The sequence below is a fragment of the Hippocampus bargibanti genome, linkage group LG08 (assembly GCF_051943395.1).
Source record: "Hippocampus bargibanti isolate YZ-2025 linkage group LG08, ASM5194339v1, whole genome shotgun sequence".
In the NCBI taxonomy this organism is placed as follows: domain Eukaryota; kingdom Metazoa; phylum Chordata; class Actinopteri; order Syngnathiformes; family Syngnathidae; genus Hippocampus; species Hippocampus bargibanti.
In genome coordinates, this window is record NC_142741.1 from 7026442 (window position 1) to 7048882 (window position 22441).

Consider the following 22441-nt stretch of genomic DNA (forward strand, 5'->3'; position numbering starts at 1 on the left):
TAACCCACACACGCGTGTTTGTCCATGTTCAGACATCCCTGCTCCAGCGCCTGGTTTCAAGGGACGGTTCCGTCAGCCATCTCTCACTTTACACTTCCCCTTCTTTGCCCAACATCACGCTGGGGCTGCCAGCGACCTGTCCTGGAAGCGCCGTAAGTGCACCTGCGTTCATCCACGCAGATTTTCTTAACACTGTTTGAGAGAATCTGTCCTTTTGTGTCCAAAGTACAGACGCTCCCCAACTTTCGAACGAGATACGTTCCGAACGGTCGTTCGTAAGATGAATTTGTTTGTGAGCTTCAGTGCTATATTTTCTTATGGAATGTATGTGGAAGGTTTGTATAAGTAATCTGTATTGCTTTGTACTGAAAAATAAACATTTAATAAAATATATGCTCTATAAAGATTGTACATGTACAACTGGGAGAATAAAGACGCTCCAGAACCTATGAACGAGATATGTTCCAAATTCGTAAGTTGAATTTGTTCGTCAGTTGCTACAGTTCTATATTTTGCATGGAATGTATGTTTAAAGGACAACCGACGTCACTTTTTTGTTTTTTAACTGACATCAGAAAAACGTTTTATAGCATCTAAAATACCCCAAATGATATTTTTAGTCAAATGCAAAACACCAATAAAAATGACTTAAAGTGTCCAAATTCTGCAAAAAATTGAGCTGCGAATTGGGCATTTTCAGAAAGTCCTGCCCCCAGTTTGTGACATCACGCCAAGACGTCTAGCATTGCGAGTGAATCAAAACAATTGCTTCAGATTCGGAGAATATGCTTTCTTGTTACACATCCAGTTATGAATATGATTCAAATAGTTCTGAAGAGGAAAGCATACATGTTTGCAATCGATTAAAGAATTTATTTGTGCCATTTGGAGGCCCAAAAAAGAGGCACAAAAATGGCGACCTCCTGTGGCCACCTCCGTTTCCACAGGCTGATAAATTCCTTATATGGAGCTTAGACGCCCTCTTCTGGTGGCTTTTGGGTGCAACACAAGGTCCCCAGACCAAACAAGTACAGCAAAATACATTGACGTGATGGAAGGGCCGCTACAATGCGTCTTTTTTACGGTCAGGGGCGGTCCTTTAGTGACGTCACGTACGGACTCATCACCAACTCAAAAACAAGACTTCCTGAATATTCAGTGCGAGTCTTAAAACGTAAAATATAGCTATATGCGGTGGAATCTTTGTAAAATACGCTCAGTAGAAGTCATTTGAAGCCATTTCACAAATTATGGACACAACTTGTCCAGAGACGTTGGTTGTTCTTTAAGGCTTATATACGTATGTTTAAGGTTTACATAAGAATGTTTCAGACTTGTATAAGTAACCTGTATTGGTTTGGACTGAAAAATAAACAACTGTACAACTGGAGAGAATACTAGATATGTTACGACAAAAATGTTCATATGTACCATTGTTCGTTACGCCAATGTTTGTAAGTAGGGGAGCGTCTGTACTACATATGTTAGAGAAAGATCTCTCACAGCGCCTCACATTGGTATTAGTAGCGGAAAGGAGCACTACTCGGAAAAAGGCGCACAATACAAAATCAAACTTACAGCATCTCCGTCTGAAAATGTTTTGACATAGTTGCAAAAATGTTCGTAGGCAGCTTTGTTCGTAACTCGAATGTTCGTAAGTGGGGGAGTGTCTCTATGCCGGCTCGGAGTTAAAAAAAAAAATAAAAGCAAAAAATCGTTTTCATATTTTTGCTTTTGTTTTCGCTCAGTCCGAACATTTTTCGACATAGCCGCTAAAATGTTCATATGTACCTTTGTTCGTAACTCGAATGAATGTTATAAGTAGGGGAGTGTCTGTATGCCGCCTTGGAGTTTAAAAAAAAAAGCAAAAAAACATTTTCATATTTTTGCTTTTTTTTCCCTCATATTTTTCCTAAGGGTACATGTATGTCTGGTTTGATTTCCTTTTGCGTCTCAACAATGTCTGCCTTTGCCGTTTTTTTTTTTCCCCGTAGGCAATATCGGGGCATCAAGATGGCATTCCTTTGACCCCCCCTTACCTCCCCGCTGCCCACTTGCCTGCCTATTTGGCATCTTCGGGTCTAGAGCAAGAGGGCGTGGCCAGCAGCGCAGCTGGCCGGGCCCCCCTTCTTCAACATATGGTGCTTATGGAGCAGAGCCACGGTCCAATGGGTCAGTATTTTAGCTGAATACTGGGAGAGCAAGTAAATCCTCAGAATGAGGAACCTGTTTGAAGGCGGTGCTTCAAAACAAAATGAGTGACATCCTCTTCTTTTTCATACTCTCATTTTTTTTTGTATCGTACCTTATAATAATAATAATAATAAATGTAATTTACAAGTGCCTTTCAAAGCACCCAAGGACACTTTACTTATCGTATCATACCGTATCGTATCTTATCGTATCTTATTGTACAGTATCATATCGTATCGTACCTTATCGTACCGTATCGTACTGTATCGTATCGTATCATACCGTATTGTATCTTATCATATCATATATCATCATATTCATATCATATCTCATTGTACCTTATCGTACCGTATCGTACTGTATCGTACCATATCATACCGTATCTTATCTTATCGTGCCGTATCCTATCTTATCGTAACCTATCGTACCATATCGTACTGTATCGTACCGTATATTATCGTATCATATCTTATCGTATCATATCTTATCTTATCGTATCGCATCTTATCGTATCTTATCGAACCATATAATACCGTATCGTACCGTATTGTACCGTATGTTCTTTTATCGTAGCGTATTGTATTGTATCTTATCGTATCGTATCTTATCGTATCTTATCGAACCATAGAATACCGTATTGTACCATATCTTATTTTATCGTGTCTTATTGTATCGTAGCGTATTGTATCTTAGTGTACCTTATTGTACTGTATCATACCCTATCGTATCTTATCGTATCGTATCTTATCATATGTTATCATATATTATCGTATCGTACCTTATCGTAGCGGATCGTACCGTATCTTATCGTACCTTACTGTATCTTATCGTACCTTATCGTACCTTATCGTACCTTATCGTATTGTATCTTATCTGATCTTAAACCAGTAAGAAAACTTTAATTTCTGTCAGATGCGGCCAAAACCAACCGTGGCTTTTCCTTTTTGTGCCCGGCAGCGGGCTTGAGCGGCTTGGCGCTGCCGTTGCCTCCAATGTCCAAGCTGGCGCGCGGCCATCACCCCCTGGGTCGAACACAGTCGGCGCCGCTGCCGCAGCAGCAGTGCACTCAGCCCCAGGCCCTGCAGCAGCTGGTGGTCCAGCAGCAGCACCAGCAATTCCTGGAGAAGCACAAGCAACAGTTCCAGCAACAGCAGCACATCATCAACAAAGTAACGGCGACTCGCATCAACACACTTCAGATATGACCTTAACTGGGTCAATTTAGATCAGCTCAGCACGAATCTTAAAATACAAAATGAACGATGATTATTATTTGATCATTTAAAGGACAACCGACGTCACCTTTTTGTTTCTTAACTGATATCAGAAAAACGTTTTATAGCATCTAAAATACCCAAAACACGCAGTATGATATTTTTAGTCAAATGCAAAACACCAATAAAAATGACTTAAAGTGTCCAAAATCTGCAAAAAATTGAGCTGCAAATTGGGCATTTTCAGAAAGTCCCGCCCCCAGTTCGTGACGTCACGCCAAGACGTCTTGCTTTCTTGTTACACATCCAGTTATGAATATGATTCAAATAGTTCTGAAGAGGAAAGCATACATGTTTGCAATCGATTAAAGAATTATATGTGCCATTTTGAGGCAACATTGGGGGAAAATCTGTCACCAAAAAAAAAGGCACAAAATGGCGACCTCCAGTGGCCACCTCCGCTTTCACAGGCTGATAAATTCCTTATTTGGAGCTTGGATGCCCTCTTCTGGCGGCTTTTGGGTGCAACGCGGTTCTCAGACCAAACATGTACAGCAAAATACATTGACGTGATGGAAGGACTGCTACAATGTGTCTTTTTTCGGTCAGGGGGCGTTCCTTTCGTGACGTCACGTATGGACTCGTCACTAACTCAAAAACAAGACTTCCTGAATATTCAGCACGAGTCTTAAAACGTAAAATATAGCTATATATGAAGTCCAAGATGGCGCCCGAGTAGGCAGCCTCAGCAAGTGCTCTCATGAGCCTTGCTTTTTTTGGTTGTTTTTGTCTTGTTTTGTGTTTTCTTTTGTCACTTTGTGTTGTTGTGCATCGTGTGGCATGGATACAGATTGTTTTTCAGCATTTTTGACCACGACATTCATCAAGGAGGAGACTGTGCTGAGCGGTTGTGCTTTTTCGGCAGCATGAATATGCCAGTACTGTTTTTGAATGGGAGGAATGTCGGAGCCATTCGACTGCCATCGCTGGACACCAAAGGGGCCATTGTGCTTTTTTGCGCCTGTAATGGGCAGCATCTTCACAGCCCCGCTTTGTTTAGCGGAAAGGTCAGTGCTGTTGGACAGTCTGCGGCTAGATGGATGCATGGCTTGGGGAACCCGCGATAAGAAGAAAGGAGCGTCAGCGCAGAGCGCCGATGCGTATGTGGAACTGTTGCGGCTTGGAATTGAAGCAGATTTATGTGGAACAGGAGATGTGAGACAATCTCTTTTCGTCAATGGATGCTACAGCTGCGTGTTTGCTTTCAACATTTAGCTTGTAGTTGACGTGCACATTCCACCATGATGTCCCTGATCCACTGGTGGAAAGACGCTTTGATCCTCTCCTCTTTCATCTAGAACTGCTTCAGTCATCACAAAGAGGGTACAGCAAGTCCTGAAGAATGAATGTCTCTCTGTGTCTTTGTTTTGTCATATTGTCTCTATGCTGTCATATTATTTGTTATTTACTTTTTTTTGTTCTTTTGACTTCAAGACGGCGCCGTGAGAATGGCTGCCTTTCCAGCAGCTCATGTATTTTGTTTTTCTACTTTCATTCCTTTCATCACTTTGCTGCTGTGAAATGTAAATTTCTCCACTGTGAGACTAATAAAGGCATATCCAATCCAATCCAATATGCGGTGGAATCTTATTAAAATACGCCCAGTAGAAGTCATTTGAAGCCATTTTACAAATTATGGACACAACTTGTCCGGAGACGTCGGTTGTCCTTTAAGTCACAGGTGTCAAACTCGAGGCCCGGGGGCCAGAACCAAAAATGACACACACAAAAATTAATTTGACATTATTTATTTATTTATTTATGAATTTATTTATTTATTCATTTGTTTGTTTATTTATGTGTGTATTTTTTTATTTATTTATTCATTTATGTATTTATTTATTTATTCATTTATGTCTTTGTCTGTTTATATATTTATTTGTTTATGTATTTATCTAGTTTTTATTTGTCTATTTATTTATTAGTGTGTTTATTTATTTATTTATTTATGTATTTATTTATCTATTTATTTATTCATTTATCTATTTGTGTATTTATTTATTTATTTGTGTCTTTATTGATGTCTTTATCTAATTTTTATTTATCTATTTATTTATGTGTGTATTTATTATTTATTTATCTATTCATTCTTTTATTTATTTATTTATGTATCTATCTATCTATTTGTGTATTTATTTATTTGTGTATTTATTTGTTTATTTATTTAACTTTAATATTAATCTTTTTATTAATTAATACATTCATTAATTAAACAACCAATTAATTCATTATTTTATTCATTTCTTTGTGCACTTATTTATTTGTTTATTAGTTTTTGTTTGTGTATTTACTTTTTTGTTTTCCATATTTATTTATTTTATTTATGTTGTTATTTGTTAATTGTTTTATCCACTCATCTATCCCCCTCTAGTTTATATATATATATTTTTTTTTAAGTTATATTTTAAACACAAGCTGGGGCCATCTTACATTTTTTTATTATTATATAATTTTTTTATTGAATGATGAAACAATGAACAAATTCACATATTTCATCTTCGTGCGAGTGATGCCCAAATGTCTTTGAATGTAAATCGGGCGATCAAAAAAGTCTCCTGAGCATTTTGTGCACGAGCGTGTGTTTTCTCTCGGTCACCATGGCAACTGTTCTCCCGGCGATGCTGCTTCTGTGTATGACTTCCAGGAAATATGAGTCACCCTAATCATGGTGGGCGTGTGTGTGTACAATATATGCGAGGTGTAAATGAGTGTTAGGATAAAGGACATGGTTGCTTTGTAGGAGGGAGAGGGGGGACAAGGGGTGTGTGTGTGTGTCTTAGGGTCTTTAGTCTTGAAATTATTACCGGAAGGCCTCATGGAGTGAAATTGTTCACTGTTCACATTGGACGTTTTTTTTCTGTTTTTTTTTTTCATCACTAAACGCTTGTTATTTAGCTGTTTGAAGTTGATACAGATATATTTTTCAGAATCAGAATCAGAAAGCTTTTAATCGTGCCACCATGGGGAAATTTGCAATTCACAGCAGCAAAAAGATAAAAACAAAGTATTCTATGCATAATGGAAATAAAATAAACAAAATACAGTAAAGTCTCGTTATATCGTTATCGGATATATCGATAGTCCCGGTTATATCGATACTATTTCTATGCACGCACGGAGAAAATTACATGCAAACAGGGTCGGATATATCGATAGTCCCGGTTATATCGATATTTTTTCGGACTCCCTTGAATATCGATATAACGAGACTTTACTGTAGTTGAACGGAGAGGGATTTAAAAAGGGTTAGGGGCTGCTGTAGAGGCAGCGGCACAGGGGGGAGCGTTCACAACAGCTGCAGCTGTAACAAAGCACTTCACAAAATAGTCAACGCAGAGCAAAATAATAAACAACAGGAATATAAAAACATTGACTGTTGTACAATCATAACGACTTTCCCCATGTACAGGTAACATCCGACTTACGACCCCGTTCCGTTCCGACCAAATGGTCAAAAGTCGAAATCCATTTAAAATGTTGAATAGAGACTCAGAGGCTAAATGACACGCAAACTCCCCCCCCCCCCTCTGGTGCCATCACACGGTTGATTGCTATGTGAGAGTGAGATGCTGGATGCCGGGGTAAAATTGTCCTACGTGCTGCCGGCCTGCTAGCACGTTGCGTAGAATTAAAATCTTAGAAAAATACGGTCTGGAGGTCATGGTCGTAAGTACGGGTGGTCGTAAGTCGAGCTGGTTGTAAGTCAGATGTTACCTGTCCTCTATAATGTTTGAGTACAAGACAAACACTTGACTACATGAATATGTCCATGTAAGTTCTCAGTTGTACAGGAGTGGTCCATCGATGAAAAGGTTTCTTCAGCCGTCATCTGTACTTCTTTGACTGATTACTTCTATTGTCCTGCCTGAGTATGAGATCTACAACCGGCCTGATTGCCCCATTTGCCCCATAATCAGTGAGAACATCACTGGAGCTGCATGGAGTAGTCCTCTGCTCCCCCCAAGCTGAGAGCAGGGACCAATCATAGCAGAGTCTGGCACCGCCACGTCTGGACAGTAGGGATATATATATATAGGGCCGAAACTACCAGCAAAAGACTTTAGTTTGCTGATGAAGCATCTTGGATAAGAGGCAAAACGTCCGACACCTTCAAAGAAGTACAAAGTACAAAGAAACCTTTTTATCGGTTGATTACGTGAATCCATTCTAGATGAAAAAGGAGAGAATGAAAGCCTCCTTTTCACCAGTGGAATTTTCGAATGACAATTACTTCATGTTGTACTTCTCGATAGGCAACAATGGAAAAAAGTAGAAAGACATGTTTTTGTTTTTCTTATGAAAAAAAAACATAGCCTGGTCTTTCTTTTCATTTTTTTGGGACATGATCTAGTACGAGGCGGTTAGGGGAGCGCGAAAAGGCAAAAGGCGAGTTAGCGAGGATGAGTGCAAAGTGACGTTGCGGGAGTGAATGGCTGTTTTGACTTTGTTTGGAAAAGAGGCGACGGGAATGAGGCAAGAGGCTGCGCTCTGACGTCAATGAACTGTTCCCTGGGCGATGTGCCAGCCAAATGTGCGTGCGTGCATGCGTGTCGACGTGTGCATGCATGCTCGCTTGTGGGTTGCAGGCGCAAAAACACTCAGCCGCTCCATTTCGGATAGACTCCATGACACACTCCTTTCTTAATCACGCAGATTTTCAAATAAATAAGTAAATACATAGAAAGTTTGAAGACAGACGAAACACGAATACTGTAGTACAAATGCAAACTGCAAACTTCAGGTTCTCCCCCTTCTCAAAAAAAGTACAATCGGTCGTTTTCCGTTTCTGGTGTTTTATTGGAATTTAGGGAAATTCAACAGTTGTAGTGTTAATATGACAAACATATCAGTATTTAAAATTTGTGTTTGGGAGCCTTTTGCTTGTTCTGTTGCCACAAGGGGACATAAGCCAGTGTCTTCTTGTGCTGGTCCCAAGTCCGGATAAATACAGAGGGTTGTGTCAGGGAGGGCATCCGACGTAAAAGCTTGGCCAAAACAAACATGCAAATCAAACCACTGAGGATGGAGGACACTGATTCGCTGTGGCGACCCCTAGAAGGGAAAAGCCAAAAGGAAAAGAAGAAGACATACATAAATACATACATAAATTGATACACAAATAAGCAAATAAATGATTGAATGAACGAATGAATGAACGAACGAACGAACGAATGAATGAATGAATGAATGAATGAATGAATGAACAGAAAGTTAAACAAACAAATTCATAAATACATGTATAACTAAAATGTAATAAACAGGTAGAAAGATGAATAAACAAATGAAAGATGAAAGAATAAATAAATATGTAAACGTGAATATGTAAATAAGTAAATAAATAAATGAATAAACTGTAAAATAAAGAAATTTAAAATAAATAAATATATATGCAAATTTGTAAATAAGTAAATAAATAAACAGAAAGATAAATAAATAAGTTCGTAAATGTGTGAATATGTAAATAAGTAAATAAATAAACAGAAAGATAAATAAATAAATAGAAAAAAACAGAAAAATAAATGAATTCGCAAATAAATAAATAAAAAGATAACTCATATGTAAATATGTGAATATGTACATAAGTAAATAAAGAAATGAATAAACTGTAAAATAAATAAATATATATGCAAATAAGTAAATAAATAAACTGGAAGATAAATAAATAGAAAAATAAAAATCAGACAAATACAAAAACAGAAAAATGAATAAATAAGCAAATAAATAAATAACAGAAACCAGAAAATGATTTCCTCTACCTACTTTTGTGTTTATAAACTGTCAAATAAAGAAAATACATAGATAAAACAAAAAATAAATAGATGAATGCACGAATAAATGTGAATAAATGTAAATATGTAAATAAATAAATGAATAAACTGTCAAATAAATAAATAAATACATACATATGTAAATACGCAAATAAGTAAATAAATAAACAGAAAGATACATGAATAAATACATAAATAAACAGAAAATAAATACATACATACATAAATAAATATGAATGAATGAATGAAAAGATATATAAATATGTAAATATGTGAATATGTAAATAAGTAAATAAATAAACAGAAAGATAAATAAATAAATGCATACATAAACAAAAAGATAAATACATAGGTATATAAATGTGTGAATATGTAAATAAGTAAATAAATAAATAAACAGAAAGATAAATAAAAAGAAAAAAAACAGAAAAATAAATAAATAGATAGATAGATAGATAGATAGATAGATAGATAGATAGATAGATAGATAGATAGATAGATAGATAGATAGATAGATAGATAGATAGATAGATAGATAGATAGATAGATAGATAGATAGATAGATAGATAGATAGATAGATAGATAGATAGATAGATTGATAGATGTATAGATGTTAAATTTTGTTGTTTTTGATTTCCTGTACTTTCATTTTCCTGTTTGCTTTGATGCAGGCCTGGACAAGTTTGTCATACATAATTTGGAATGAAACACAGAGATTCTCTCAGGAGTCTGGAAACAAAACATGAATTGTGGGAACAGGCTCATAACGATTTGCTATGCTAATTTTGCTTGCGAGCCATTGGTGTTTCCCATTATCTGTTAGCTTGAAGCTAAGCAAGCTTTGATGAGGCGAAGCTAAGGCAAAACAATACGTCTTAAAAAACTCCCAACTTGCTTCTCTTGCACAGCCATACAAAAATTTACATGACAAAGTGACAAATAATGCGGCCAAGTTATATTTCCCACATTTTCTTTTCTGCTCAGATGATGTCTAAACCGAGCGAGCAGAGCCCAGTCGCCGGCTCGGCGGCGCCCGTGTCGTCCAGGCAGCACCAGAGTCACCCGGAGGAGACGGAAGAGGAACTGAGGGAGCATCAGGGGCTCTTATCCTCGACCTCCTCATCCTCCGTGGACATCAAGCAAGAGCCCCTTGACCTTCAGGAGCAGGAGGCGAGGCAGGCGGAGCAGGAACTCCTCTTCCAGCAGGTGAGGACTCAATCTCATTTCACCATTTTTGTATTGGATTGAATTAGCCTATATTAGTCTCGCAGTGGAGAAATTGACATTACACAGCAGCAAAGTGATGAAAGTAAGAGAAAGGAAAAGGAAGAAGTAGAAAAACAAAATACAGGAGCTGCTGTGAAGGCAGCCACTCTCGCGGCGCCACCTTGAAGTCAAAACAACAACAAAAAACTAATTAAATAACAAATACTGTGACACAACACAAAAGACACAGACCCTCTTTGTTATATGAAGCAGTTCTAGATGAAAGAGGAGAGGATCAAAGTGTCCTTTTCACCAGTGGATCAGGGATGTCATGCTAAAAATGTGCACACGTCTGCTACAAGCTAAATGTTAAAAGACGCTTAGAAATTAAATGTATTATTATTATTATTATTATTATTATTATTATTATTATTATTATTATTATTATTATTATATTTCCTCGGTCGTGTGATTATCCATGTTTGTGTAACGCTACTACGAATGTTTTTTTTTGTGTTTTTTTTTTTTTTTTACGACACTGTGTACACGTAGCTATTTATACTATCTATCTGGCTGGCTATCTAGCTGGCTATCTGTTAGCTGGCTAGCTATCTGGCTAGCTTTTAGGCTATCTGGCTATCTATCTGGCTATCGATTAGCTGGCTGGCTATCTGGCTAGTTATTAGCAAGCTGGCTAGCTTGCTATCTATTTAAGTTATTCCAGGTTGAGTGAACGCTGGCGCGTGTGGCTGCCGCTGCTCACCCATAGAAAAAAACGGGTCCTGTGACTGTAAAGTGACCTTGAGAGTTTTGAAAGGCACTTCTAAATGAAATGTATTATTATTAAAAGCAATCACAATGCTGTACCATCCATTGACGAAAACAGACTGTTTCACATCTCCTGTCCCACGTCAATCCGCTTCAATTCCAAGCCGCGACAGTTCCACATACACATTTAGCACATTGAGCTGTGCCTTTGTTTTGATGATACCCGCTAATACCCACTTCATATCAAACAATGGCGCACTCCTGTCCAGGCCATGGATAATTTTTTTTGTTATTAGCAAATCAAATGCGTTAGCGACGTAAATCCACTTCAAATCCAAGCCGCGGCAGTTCCGCAGATGCATATCGGTATAAGGGGATACGTTTTCCGTCTTATTATGCAACACTGATTTTAGTTTTCCCTACGGCTGAATGTTTTTTTTTTTCTTTTAAAAAACGGAAGTCTGTGGGAGGAAACAGACATCCCTGGCAGATGGACAATAAAGCAGCACACTCACACTTTTATGACTACACTCTCGCTTTCGTTTGCCAAGGAAAATGATGCAAGGCGGGAGCACGGTGATTTATCTATCGCTCAACGCTTCTGCCTGCCGATCAACAACTTTTTCAGCTCTGGACTTTCTGTGTGGATGTTGATGTGAGCCTCAAGTAATCATAATCAGAAGACAAAAACATATACAGCGATAGCTCGGCTTATGAACTTTATTGTTTCCCAGAAAGTGTGTGTAAGGCAAAAAGTGTCTCTTCCAAACATTAATTTCCCATCAGAAACCATTAAAAATGAGAGTAATCCATTTCCAGGTTCCCATAAAACATAATTTTCTACTAAATAAGCCTTAAAACTACGCAAAATACACTTTATTTTATGTATAATAAATGTGCTGTTGGATTGCAATGAAAGAAATAAACTGTACTGGATAATAAAGTGGTTTTATTAACCTTTGTGATGGTCGTTAATGTAGTTGCCTCTTGATGATATCCGAGTGAAGTTGCTGTGCTTTCTCGGTGATAATACCCTCACTCACACAGTCTCCTGCTAGCTGCTTTTCCTTAATCTAAATCAACAGAAGTTTTTCAACCTCTTCCATTGCCTGAGACCGTTGCTTAGACAACGCAGAAACACCCTTAGCCACACGTAGCAATGGTCGACTTAGCATACTGGCACTGGGACGCTAAGTCACACAAACGCACACCTCGTTCGTGTTTCTTCTGCTCGACTGTAATTTTGTTTTGTGTCCTCTTCGGCTCAACACTAGCCTGTGGTGGGGTCTTTTTCGGTCCTAAAAAAGCAAAAGTATCCACTCGATAGCAAACCACGTATGCACTCAGAGAAAATGGGTGTGGAAAAGTAGCCACGGTGGCGCTGTTCGGCCGTGTGGTTTGGTTTTCTTCCGCCGAAAACTGTTTTCCCGAAAACTAGTTCGTATGCCAAGATTATATTCTCGTGAATTTAATGTTCGTAAGGCGAAAAGTTCGTTAGCTAAAGCGTTCGTAAACCGAGGTATCACTCTAATACATTTACCGGCTTTCCGCAGCCCAAAGATTCGGAATATCTGTCTAAGATGGACAGAATGCGTGACATCCTAGAAAATGTTCAACAAATGGCACTTGTATCAAACATGGCCGATGACATCTTTACGCCCCAGCAGACTCTTCTGCAAACGCATTCTGTTCCTGTCTCGCCCATCCCGGCGTGGCCAGCCAAATTCAATCAGGCGCTCCTTCGCCTGTCGCCATGGCGCCCGCGGTGTAAGCCGACACGCCTGTCGGGATGGCAACGCCGGAGTGCTTGATGACTTGACTGATGGAGTGGAAAATGTGTCCCATCAGGCGCCGATACTTGGATGACGTTTCCATGAGATGTGGTTGAGATATACAATACCCAAAAATAAATAAATAAATAAATAAATAAATAAATAAATAAATAAATAAATAAATAAATAAAAATACTGAACCAACTAACTAAATAAATGAATCAATACATTTTTTTAAATCATTAAAGATTTTAAATAGATAAATAATGAATTTAAATAAATAAATACATTTAAATAAATAGTTTAAATACATTTTAAATATTGAATACATAAGTTTATACTCTCCACAAATAAATACATAAATAAATAAATACAGAAATAAATAAAGATTTTAGATAAAAATTTTAAAGAGATAAATAACGAATTGAAATAGGTAAACAACACATTTAAATAGAGTTTAAATAAATATACGTAATACATAATAATAAATAAATGGATATACTATACACAAACAAATAAACATCTAAATAGATGAATAATGAATTTAAATAAATAAACAACAAATTTAAATAGAGTTTAAATAATAAATAAACGGAGATACACAACCAAATCAAATAAATAAATATATAAATGACTAACTAACTAAAGATTTTAGATAAAGATTTTAAATAGATAAATGATGAATTGAAATAAATAAACAACACATTTAAATAAATACAGTTAAATAGATATAAATATTAGATAAATAAATAAATGCCTATACTATACACAAACAAATAAATAAACATTTTTAAAAATAAAGATAAATAATGAATTTAAATAAATAAACAACACATTTAAATAGTTTAAAAAAATATTTTAAATAACAAATAAATAATTTGATATTCTATACACAAACTAACAATTAATAAATAAATATTTTAAATATATACATATATATAAATACTTTCATCACTTTGCTGCTCCGAAATGTAAATTTCTCCACTGCGAGACTAATAAAGGCAAATCCAATCCAATCAAATCCAAATGGAGTTGAAGTAAATATGTTAATAAATACATAATTAAAGATAAATAAATGTTCTTCTTTTCCTTTCGGCTTTTCCCGTCAAGATGTCGCCATAGCGAATCAGTGACGTCCATCTTCAGAAGTATAAAGATTTAAATATGAAATATTTTAAAAAGATGATTAATGAAAATAAACAATTTATTTACATAAATAAAGATGTTAATAAATAAATAAACCAAATTAGGGTTTGACCCATTTTTTTTTTTTTTCACTTTGCCACGCATTTGCTCAAACTTGAACTTGTGTGTTTGCATTTCCGACAAGATTCTTTCAATCATCATTTAAGCAGCCACCATCTGGCATCACAGATTTGAATGTGTGCCCAGGGTGCCATCTTATGGCAACACAGATAACGTGTCATTCCCACCAGGCATGCTAATGTACTGGTTGTGCGTGTGCGTGCGCGTGTGTGTGAAAGCAGCAGGCTCTGCTGTTGGAGCAGCAACGTATCCAGCAGTTGAGGAGCTACCGGGCGTCAATGGAGGCGGCCGGCTTGTCGGTCAGCCTGGCGGGCCACCGCCCCCTTTCCAGGGCGCAGTCGTCTCCGGCCTCACCTTCCTTCCCCATGATGGTAGTGCAAGAGCCGGCGGTCAAGCCACGTTTCACAACAGGTGTGATGGAGGAGGAGGGTGGGGGGGCGGTCTGATCAGTCTGCTGTATTATTATTATTATTTATTATTATTATTATTATTATTATTATTATTATTATTATTATTATGTGGGCCATTTGGTCGGGAACTCTTGATGTTGCTTCATGGCGTTCAGTTCAACAAGATCTGTTTAAAAGCCACTCCTGCCATCTAGTGGTTATTTGCCATCCTAACGTTCCCACAGCCATGTTTTTAGGATTTGTGCGATGCCCTATATTATTATTATTATTATTATTATTATTATTATTATTATTATTATTATTATTATTATTATTATTATTCTATTTTATTATTAGTAGTAGTAATATTACATTTATATGAAATTAAAATAAACTATTGTAAATTTCTCCACTGTGAGACTAATAAAGGCTAATCTATTAATGATAATAATAATAATAATATTTTTATTTTAATTATTATTGTCATTGTCATTATTATTATTATTATTATACCTTTCATTTATAAGGGCCTTTCAAAACTCTCAAGGACACTTTGGCAGCCACACGCGCCAGCGTTCACTCAACCCAGCCTTGACTAGTCCATACAAGAACGAAGTAGTATGATTAAATTTATATTAAATTAAAATACACTGTTGTGAATGTGTCCACTGTGAGACTAATAAATGCTAAGCTAAAATACTAATAATAATAATAATAATACTAATAATAATTATTATTATTATTATATTATAATAATATTATTATTATTATTATTATTATTATTGTTAGTAGTAGTAGTCCTTTTATTATTATTATTATAGTAGTAGTAGTAGTAGTAGTAGTAGTCGTAGTAGTATTATTAGAAGTAGTACTAGTAGTAGTAGTTGTTGTAGTATCCATCCATCCATTTTCCGTACCGCTTATCCCTCATTAGGGTCGCGGGGGTGCTGGAGCCTATCTCAGCTGTGTTCGGGCACGAGGCGGGGGACACCCTGAATTGGTTGCCAGCCAATCGCAGTGTAGTAGTATTAGTATTATTATTATGGTTTCTTGTATTTATTTATTTGTTTGATTATTTATTTCATTTGTTCCTTTGTTTGTTTTTGTTTTATTTATTTGAAGTTTTGGCACTAAACGGGGGCGCTGTTGGTTGTCCAGGTCTGGTGTACGACTCCTTGATGCAGAAGCACCAGTGCATATGTGGCAACACCAACAGCCACCCGGAGCATGCGGGCCGCATCCAAAGCATCTGGTCGCGTCTTCAGGAAACGGGCCTCAGGGGCCACTGCGAGGTACGGCAGCGCTTGGTCCACGGAATGGCAGGCAAAAAGGCGGATTTGCATTTTCAAAATATTTGAGCTGATTAAACTCCAGGGAGCAATTGTGGCTTTCGCCAATAGGGGGCAGTGTTTTGCCAGTTATGGCGAAATATTGCCCTCCCCAAATTCGTGAAACAGAAGGAGACTTCCAAATTCTGCCTTGAAGTTCACCTGACACCACTAGATACTGATTCTCCAGACTGTCCACCTGCCCGACGGATGATCGCCACCTGCGTACGCCTCATTATGCGCCTCGTCGTGCGCCTGTTGCATCATTTTTTGACAAGAACTTTGATACGGCGGATGGTCACAAGTGCTGACAAGCAAACCGCTGACTCATTTCTTGTCTTCTATCTTTGTGTCCAGTGCATCCGGGGAAGGAAAGCCACGCTGGAGGAACTCCAGACGGTGCACTCCGAAGACCACGTTCTGCTCTACGGAACCAACCCGCTACGGCACAAGCTGGACTGTGAGTGACGCACCGAAACATACATTCGGTTTGACCACGAAACTAAATCTAATTCAGTTCACAAAAAAAGCAGCCAATCCTTCTTTTAAGAAATAGCTGAAGCTAGCAAGGCTAACCGCTAAGCTAGTTTACAAAAACTTCATCAAGTCACAAAGTTGTTTGGACCCCTTATGGATTATAACTTTTATAACGTCAAATTGAACAGGAGTCGGCCATTTTGCGAAAATGACGTAAACGTTAGCCAAATAGCCAAATCGCATAGCATCAAGTTTGAAAATCATTATGACCCTTCCCCCCCGCCAATCCTTCTTTTAAGACAACCGATCACTGATCCAGAATACATAGCTGATGCTAGCAAGGCTAACTGCTAAGATAGGTTATATTATCTGGAACTTTTGCCGTTGTAAAAATTCCAGTGAAAGTGAGATGACTCTAAAAAGTTCTGGAAAGTCATATAGACGAGTCTTTTAGTTGCTTGGACCCCTTGTGGACGCTGCTATTATAACATGAAATTGAACAGGAGTTGGCCATTTTGGTTCAGAGCGAAAATGGCGTAAGCCAGGGCTGTCAAACTCCCTCCCTGTTGCAACACACCTGGGAGACTTGGAAAACGTGTAGGACTCCGGCCCTCGAGGACCGGAGTTTGACACCCCTGCCGTAAGCGTTAGCCAAATCGCTAACGTTCTTTTTCTCACTCTGTTCAGAGCGTAACATCAAGTTTGAAAATCATTATGAGTTGCTCCCGTGCCTGTCCCGCTTTTAAGACAAACGATCACTGAAATACTGTAGATGAAATAGTTGAAGCTAGCAAGGCTAACCGCTAAGCTAGTCTGTAATTGTATCCGGAACTTTTGCCGCTCTAAAATTTCTGGTGAAAGCGAGATGAGTCCAATGACTTCGGGAAAATCATATAGATGCTTCTTTTAGTCGCTTGGACCCCTTGTGGACGCGGCTATTATAACGTGAAATTGAATAGGAGTCGGCTATTTTGGTTCAGAGCGAAAATGGCGTAAACATTAGCCAAATTGCTAACGTTCTTTTTCTCACTCTGTTCAGAGCGTAACATCAAGTTTGAAAATCATTATGAGTTCCTCCCGCGCCAGTCCCTCTTTTAAGACAACTGATCACTGAAATACTGTAGATGAAAATTGCTGAAGCTAGCAAGGCTAACCACTAAGCTCTTCCATAATTGTATCTGTAACTTTTGACGCTCTACCGATTCTGTAGAAAGCGAGATGAGTCCAAAAACTTCTGGAAAGTCATATAGATGTGTCTTTTAGTCGCTTGGACCCCTTGTGGACGCGGCTATTATAACGTGAAATTGAATAGGAGTCGGCTATTTTGGTTCAGAGCGAAAATGGCGTAAACATTAGCCAAATTGCTAACATTCTTTTTCTCACTCTGTTCAGAGCATAACATCAAGTTAAAAAATCATTATGAGTTCCTCCCGCGCCAGTCCCGCTTTTAAGACAACCGATCACTGAAATACTGTAGATGGAAATTGCTGAAGCTAGCAAGGCTAACCTCTAAGCTCTTACATAATTGTGTCTGTAACTTTTGACGCTCTACCGATTCTGTAGAAAGCGAGATGAGTCCAAAAACTTCTGGAAAGTCATATAGATGCGTCTTTAAGTCGCTTGGAACCCTTGTGGACGCGGCTATAATAACGTCAAATTGAACAGGATTTGACGGCCATTTTGTGAAAATGACGTAAAAGTTAGCCAAATCGCTAACCTTTTTTTTCCACTCTGTTCAGAGCGTAACATTAAGTTTGAAGATCATTATGAGCCTTCCCCCGTCAGTCCCTCTTTTAAGACAACCGATCACTGAAATACTGTAGATGAAATAGCTGAAGCTAGCAAGGCTAACCGCTAAGCTAGTTTATAATTGTATCTGGAACTTTTGCCGCTCTAAAAATTCTAGTGAAAGCGAGATGAAAACTTCTGGAAAGTCACACAGACGACTGTTGTAGTCACATAGACTACTTGTGGATGTGGCCATCTTAACCTGAATTTGAACAGGAGTTTGCCATTTTGGTTCGAAACGAAAATGACATAAATTTTGCCAAATCGGTAACATTCTTTTTCTCACTCTGAGCGTAACATTAGGCTTGAAAATCATGATGACCCTCCTCACGCCAGTCCCGGTCACTGAAATATTGTGGATGAAATAGCTGAAGCTAGCAAGGCTAACCGCTAAGCTAGTTTATATCTGCAACTTTTGCCGCTCTAAGAATTCTGGTGAAAGCATGATGAGTCCAATGAATTCTGGCAAATCATATAGACGCTTCTTTTAGTCGCTTAGACCCTTTGTGGAGGCGGCTATCATTATGTGATATTGACCAGGCAAAAATGACGTAAATGTTAGCGAAATCGCTAACCTTTTTTTCCCTCAGTCTGTTCAGAGCGTAATATCAAATTTGAAAATCATTATGATCCTTCCCCCGTCAGTCCCTCTTTTAAGACAACCGATCACTGAACCAGATGAAATAGCTGAAGCTAACAAGGCTAACCGCTAATCTGGCTAATTCTAGTGAAAACAAGACTATTCCAGAAACTTCTAGAAAGTCACATAGACGACTCTTTTGGTCGCTTGTACCCCTTGTGGACGCGGCCATCTTCACATGAAATTGAACAGGAGTCGGCCATTTTAGTTCGAAGTAAAAATAACATAAATGTTAGCTAAATTGCTAACCTTTTTTTCTCACCGTCTTCAAAGCATTACATCAAGTTTGAAAATCATTACAACCCCCCTGCCAACACATTTTTCTTTGTTCCCAGGTTCCGCCAGTCCCACGTTTGTGAGATTACCGTGCGGAGGCGTCGGGGTAAGTCATTACTTGCGCTACTACAGTACGGAACGCGCATTAAAAAAACGCCATCATTAAGCCCCGTCTGGCCTTTTTTACGCCAATGACCCAAATTGTGTTGTTCCGACATCAATTTTTATTTCTTCTTGTTCTTGATAAACAAATAAATGCCTAAATCGCAGCACACCCCGTTTTACTCCGCATCCCCCCCTACCGCCTCAATAATAATTCCATTACGGCACACACAAACATGGCCCCCTCGAGCACCGGAGGCAACAAAAGCTGTTGCTGGCCTTTCCACTGCGTTTTGTAATCGCAAGCAGATGTGCGCCGTGCACGTATAAGGTGTGTGCGTGCAAGCGTGTGTTGTTTTTCCAACGGCGTGTCGGGAATATTAGCGCAACAATCATTTGGATTCTGGCCAAAAGGGCCGCCATGCCTTTTTTTACCGATATGCTCCCACACGCATCCATTAACAAAATCTTTCTTCATCTCCTACGATATCCAAGAACCTCCATCCTTCTCTCGCTGCCCCCCACCTCTCTTTCCTGACCCCTCCCCACCACTCCATCGCTCCCATGGGCCTTTACGGCTCGCTGCGGTGGGAACAATAAGAGCCAGAGCTCGGTTCTGCTCTTTGGAACGGCAAATGGGGCTAAATTGTTGTCTTCCTGTCATACACATGCATAAGAAATGTGCATGCTCTTTTACAGAGGAAAAGGGGGGTTGCTGCGGAGTGGGGGTGAAATTAGCCTGTCAGTCTGTGGGGAAACATCATTCCATCATACCAGCATGCTCCTGCTTTTTTTTGAGTACCTGATGCATGTGTAAACAGCAGTTATGGCCTTGAGGTAAAATAGCACCATTCCGGTGCCCCACCCCTCAAAAAAAAAAAAAAAAAACACCCTCCAGCTCTTCACACAAACAGACTATATTGATGCAATTTGCCAGCGATGGATTCATCTGAAAAAGTTTCAGATATTCATCTTTGAGCTAAAATTTCAAGATGGAAGTCAAGCTCAGCGTAAACGTCATTTGAGCTTGTTTACGCTTGCGGTTATCCAACGCAGAATTTACACACAAAATGTACGTATGATTAGCCGAGGGAGGAAAATAAAAATTGTTCACAGAAGGCTTTTGGCGTTTACATTTGAAAGTACAGTGATACCTCAGTTTACGAATTTAATTGGTTCCCAAAAAGTGTGTGTAAGGCGAAAAGTTTGTCTTCCAAATATTTATTTCCCATAAGAAACCATTAAAAATGAGAATAATCCGTTCCCAGGTCCCCATAAAACATAATTTTCTACTAAATAAGCCTTAAAACCACACCAAATATACCTTATTTTATGTATGATAAATGTGCTATTGTATTGTAATTAAAGAAATAAACTACTGGATAATAAAGTCGTTTTATTGACCTTTGTGATGGTCGTTGATGTAGTTGCCTCTTGATGATATCCGATTGAAGTTCTCTCTGTATTTATCCGTCCACGCTGATGAGGACTTTTTTTATATTCACCAGCAAAACTAGTCCGTCGAGGTTAACCGTGTCAACATCCTAGCTTAGTTTTGTTTTGTGCTACCAAACACTACCATGGTTGTCATCTTTCTGATGACATTTAAAGGACAACGTCACTTTTTTGTTTTTGAACTGACACCAGAAAAACGTTTTGTAGCATCTAAAATACCCAAAACATGCAGCATGATATTTTTAGTCAAATGCAAAACGCCAGTAAAAATGACTTAAAGTGTCCAAAATCTGCAAAAAAACGAGCTGCGAATTGGGCATTTTCAGAAAGTCCCGCCCCCTGACGTGACGTCACGCCAAGACGTCTTGCATTGCTTGTGAATCAAAACAATGGCTTCTGATTCGGAGAATATGCTTTCTTGTTACACATCCAGTTATGAATATGATTCAAATAGTCCTGATGAGCAAAGCATACATGTTTGCAATCGATTAAAGAATTTATTTGGGCCATTTTGAGGCAAACGGGCGGGTGGGAATGTCTCACCCAAGAAGAGGCAGAAAAATGGCGACCAGCTCCGGTGAGGAATGAATCAGCTCGTTTCCACAAGCTGATACTATCTTTCCATGGAGTTTGCCTCCCTCTGCTGGCGGCTTTTGGGTGTAAGACATGGTTTTTAAAAACAACAGTACAGCAAAATACATTGACGTGATAGGAAAGACGTTACAATGTGTCTTTTTTACGGTCAGGAGGCGGTCGTTTTCTGACGTCACGTACGGACTCGTCACCAACTCAAAAACAAGACTTCCTGAATGTTCAGCGCGAGTCTTAAAACGTAAAATATAGCTATATGTGGTGGAATCTTATTAAAATACGCCCAGTAGAAGTCATTTGAAGCCATTTTGCAAATTATGGACACAACTTGTCCGGAGACGTCGGTTGTCCTTTAAAGCAGCATATCTAGACGTGAAAGAATCTATGACATTCAGTCATTGATTCTTTATCTTCAGTGAAGAATAAAAAACCATTCACAGAGCTGTTCCGAGGCCCCGTGAGCCTAATCGGTGAAAACCCACGACTCATATCACTTGCACACCTGCAAGAATCACTTACTGGACCCTCCGCACCCTGCCCACCACCTTTTCCAGTGACTCCCCTCATGCAGGCGCTACCAACTGATTCATGCGCACCAAATCCAGAAGACATTTAAACAGCTTCTTCCACTTACATTGACTCATTCACTGCCAGATGATGTGCAAAAATGTGTACACTCTAGTGCCAGGGCTTTTGTCATTGTCATTTGAATTCCAGGACTTACAGAATATTGTGTTTTACGACGATATAAACATTCAACACAGCGTTTGAAACCTTAGACTCTTTTCTTTCATCAGAAAAAAAGAGTTAATAAGGAGTTGTATGGGTCTGGAGTTATCTGAGCTTGAAATGGGGTACAGATGTACACAATGGGGTACAGATGTACACAATACAATATTATATCTTAAATCAATGTTATTTCTTATCTTCCGCCAGGTGGACAGCGACACCGTTTGGAACGAAATCCATTCGTCCAGCGCAGCTCGATTAGCCGTCGGCTCGGTGGTGGAGCTTGTCTTTAAAGTGGCGTCAGGAGAACTGAAGGTGAGTTCGTTAGCGCATTGTTTCCGGTAAGCTAACGCAACACTAAAATGAGATTAGCTGTTGTACACAAAGTCAGACTCGGCGGTCACCGTTAGCTTAGCAT

General features: G+C 38.6%; 1 protein-coding gene across 5 annotated transcripts in view; it reads left to right on the forward strand.

Annotated features, from left to right (window-relative positions):
• The window catches only part of LOC148894478 (histone deacetylase 4-like), a 120620-nt gene that overhangs the window by 73356 nt on the left and 24823 nt on the right, over nt 1–22441 (forward strand). For all 5 annotated transcript variants that reach the window (XM_089002599.1, XM_089002600.1, XM_089002598.1 and 2 more), the window contains 9 exons: nt 33–152; nt 1995–2172; nt 3151–3362; nt 10221–10442; nt 14470–14659; nt 15796–15929; nt 16323–16425; nt 19206–19252; nt 22231–22338. In XM_089002599.1, the coding sequence (XP_088858725.1) occupies nt 33–152; nt 1995–2172; nt 3151–3362; nt 10221–10442; nt 14470–14659; nt 15796–15929; nt 16323–16425; nt 19206–19252; nt 22231–22338 (1314 nt within the window). The remainder of the gene's footprint in view (nt 1–32; nt 153–1994; nt 2173–3150; nt 3363–10220; nt 10443–14469; nt 14660–15795; nt 15930–16322; nt 16426–19205; nt 19253–22230; nt 22339–22441) is intronic.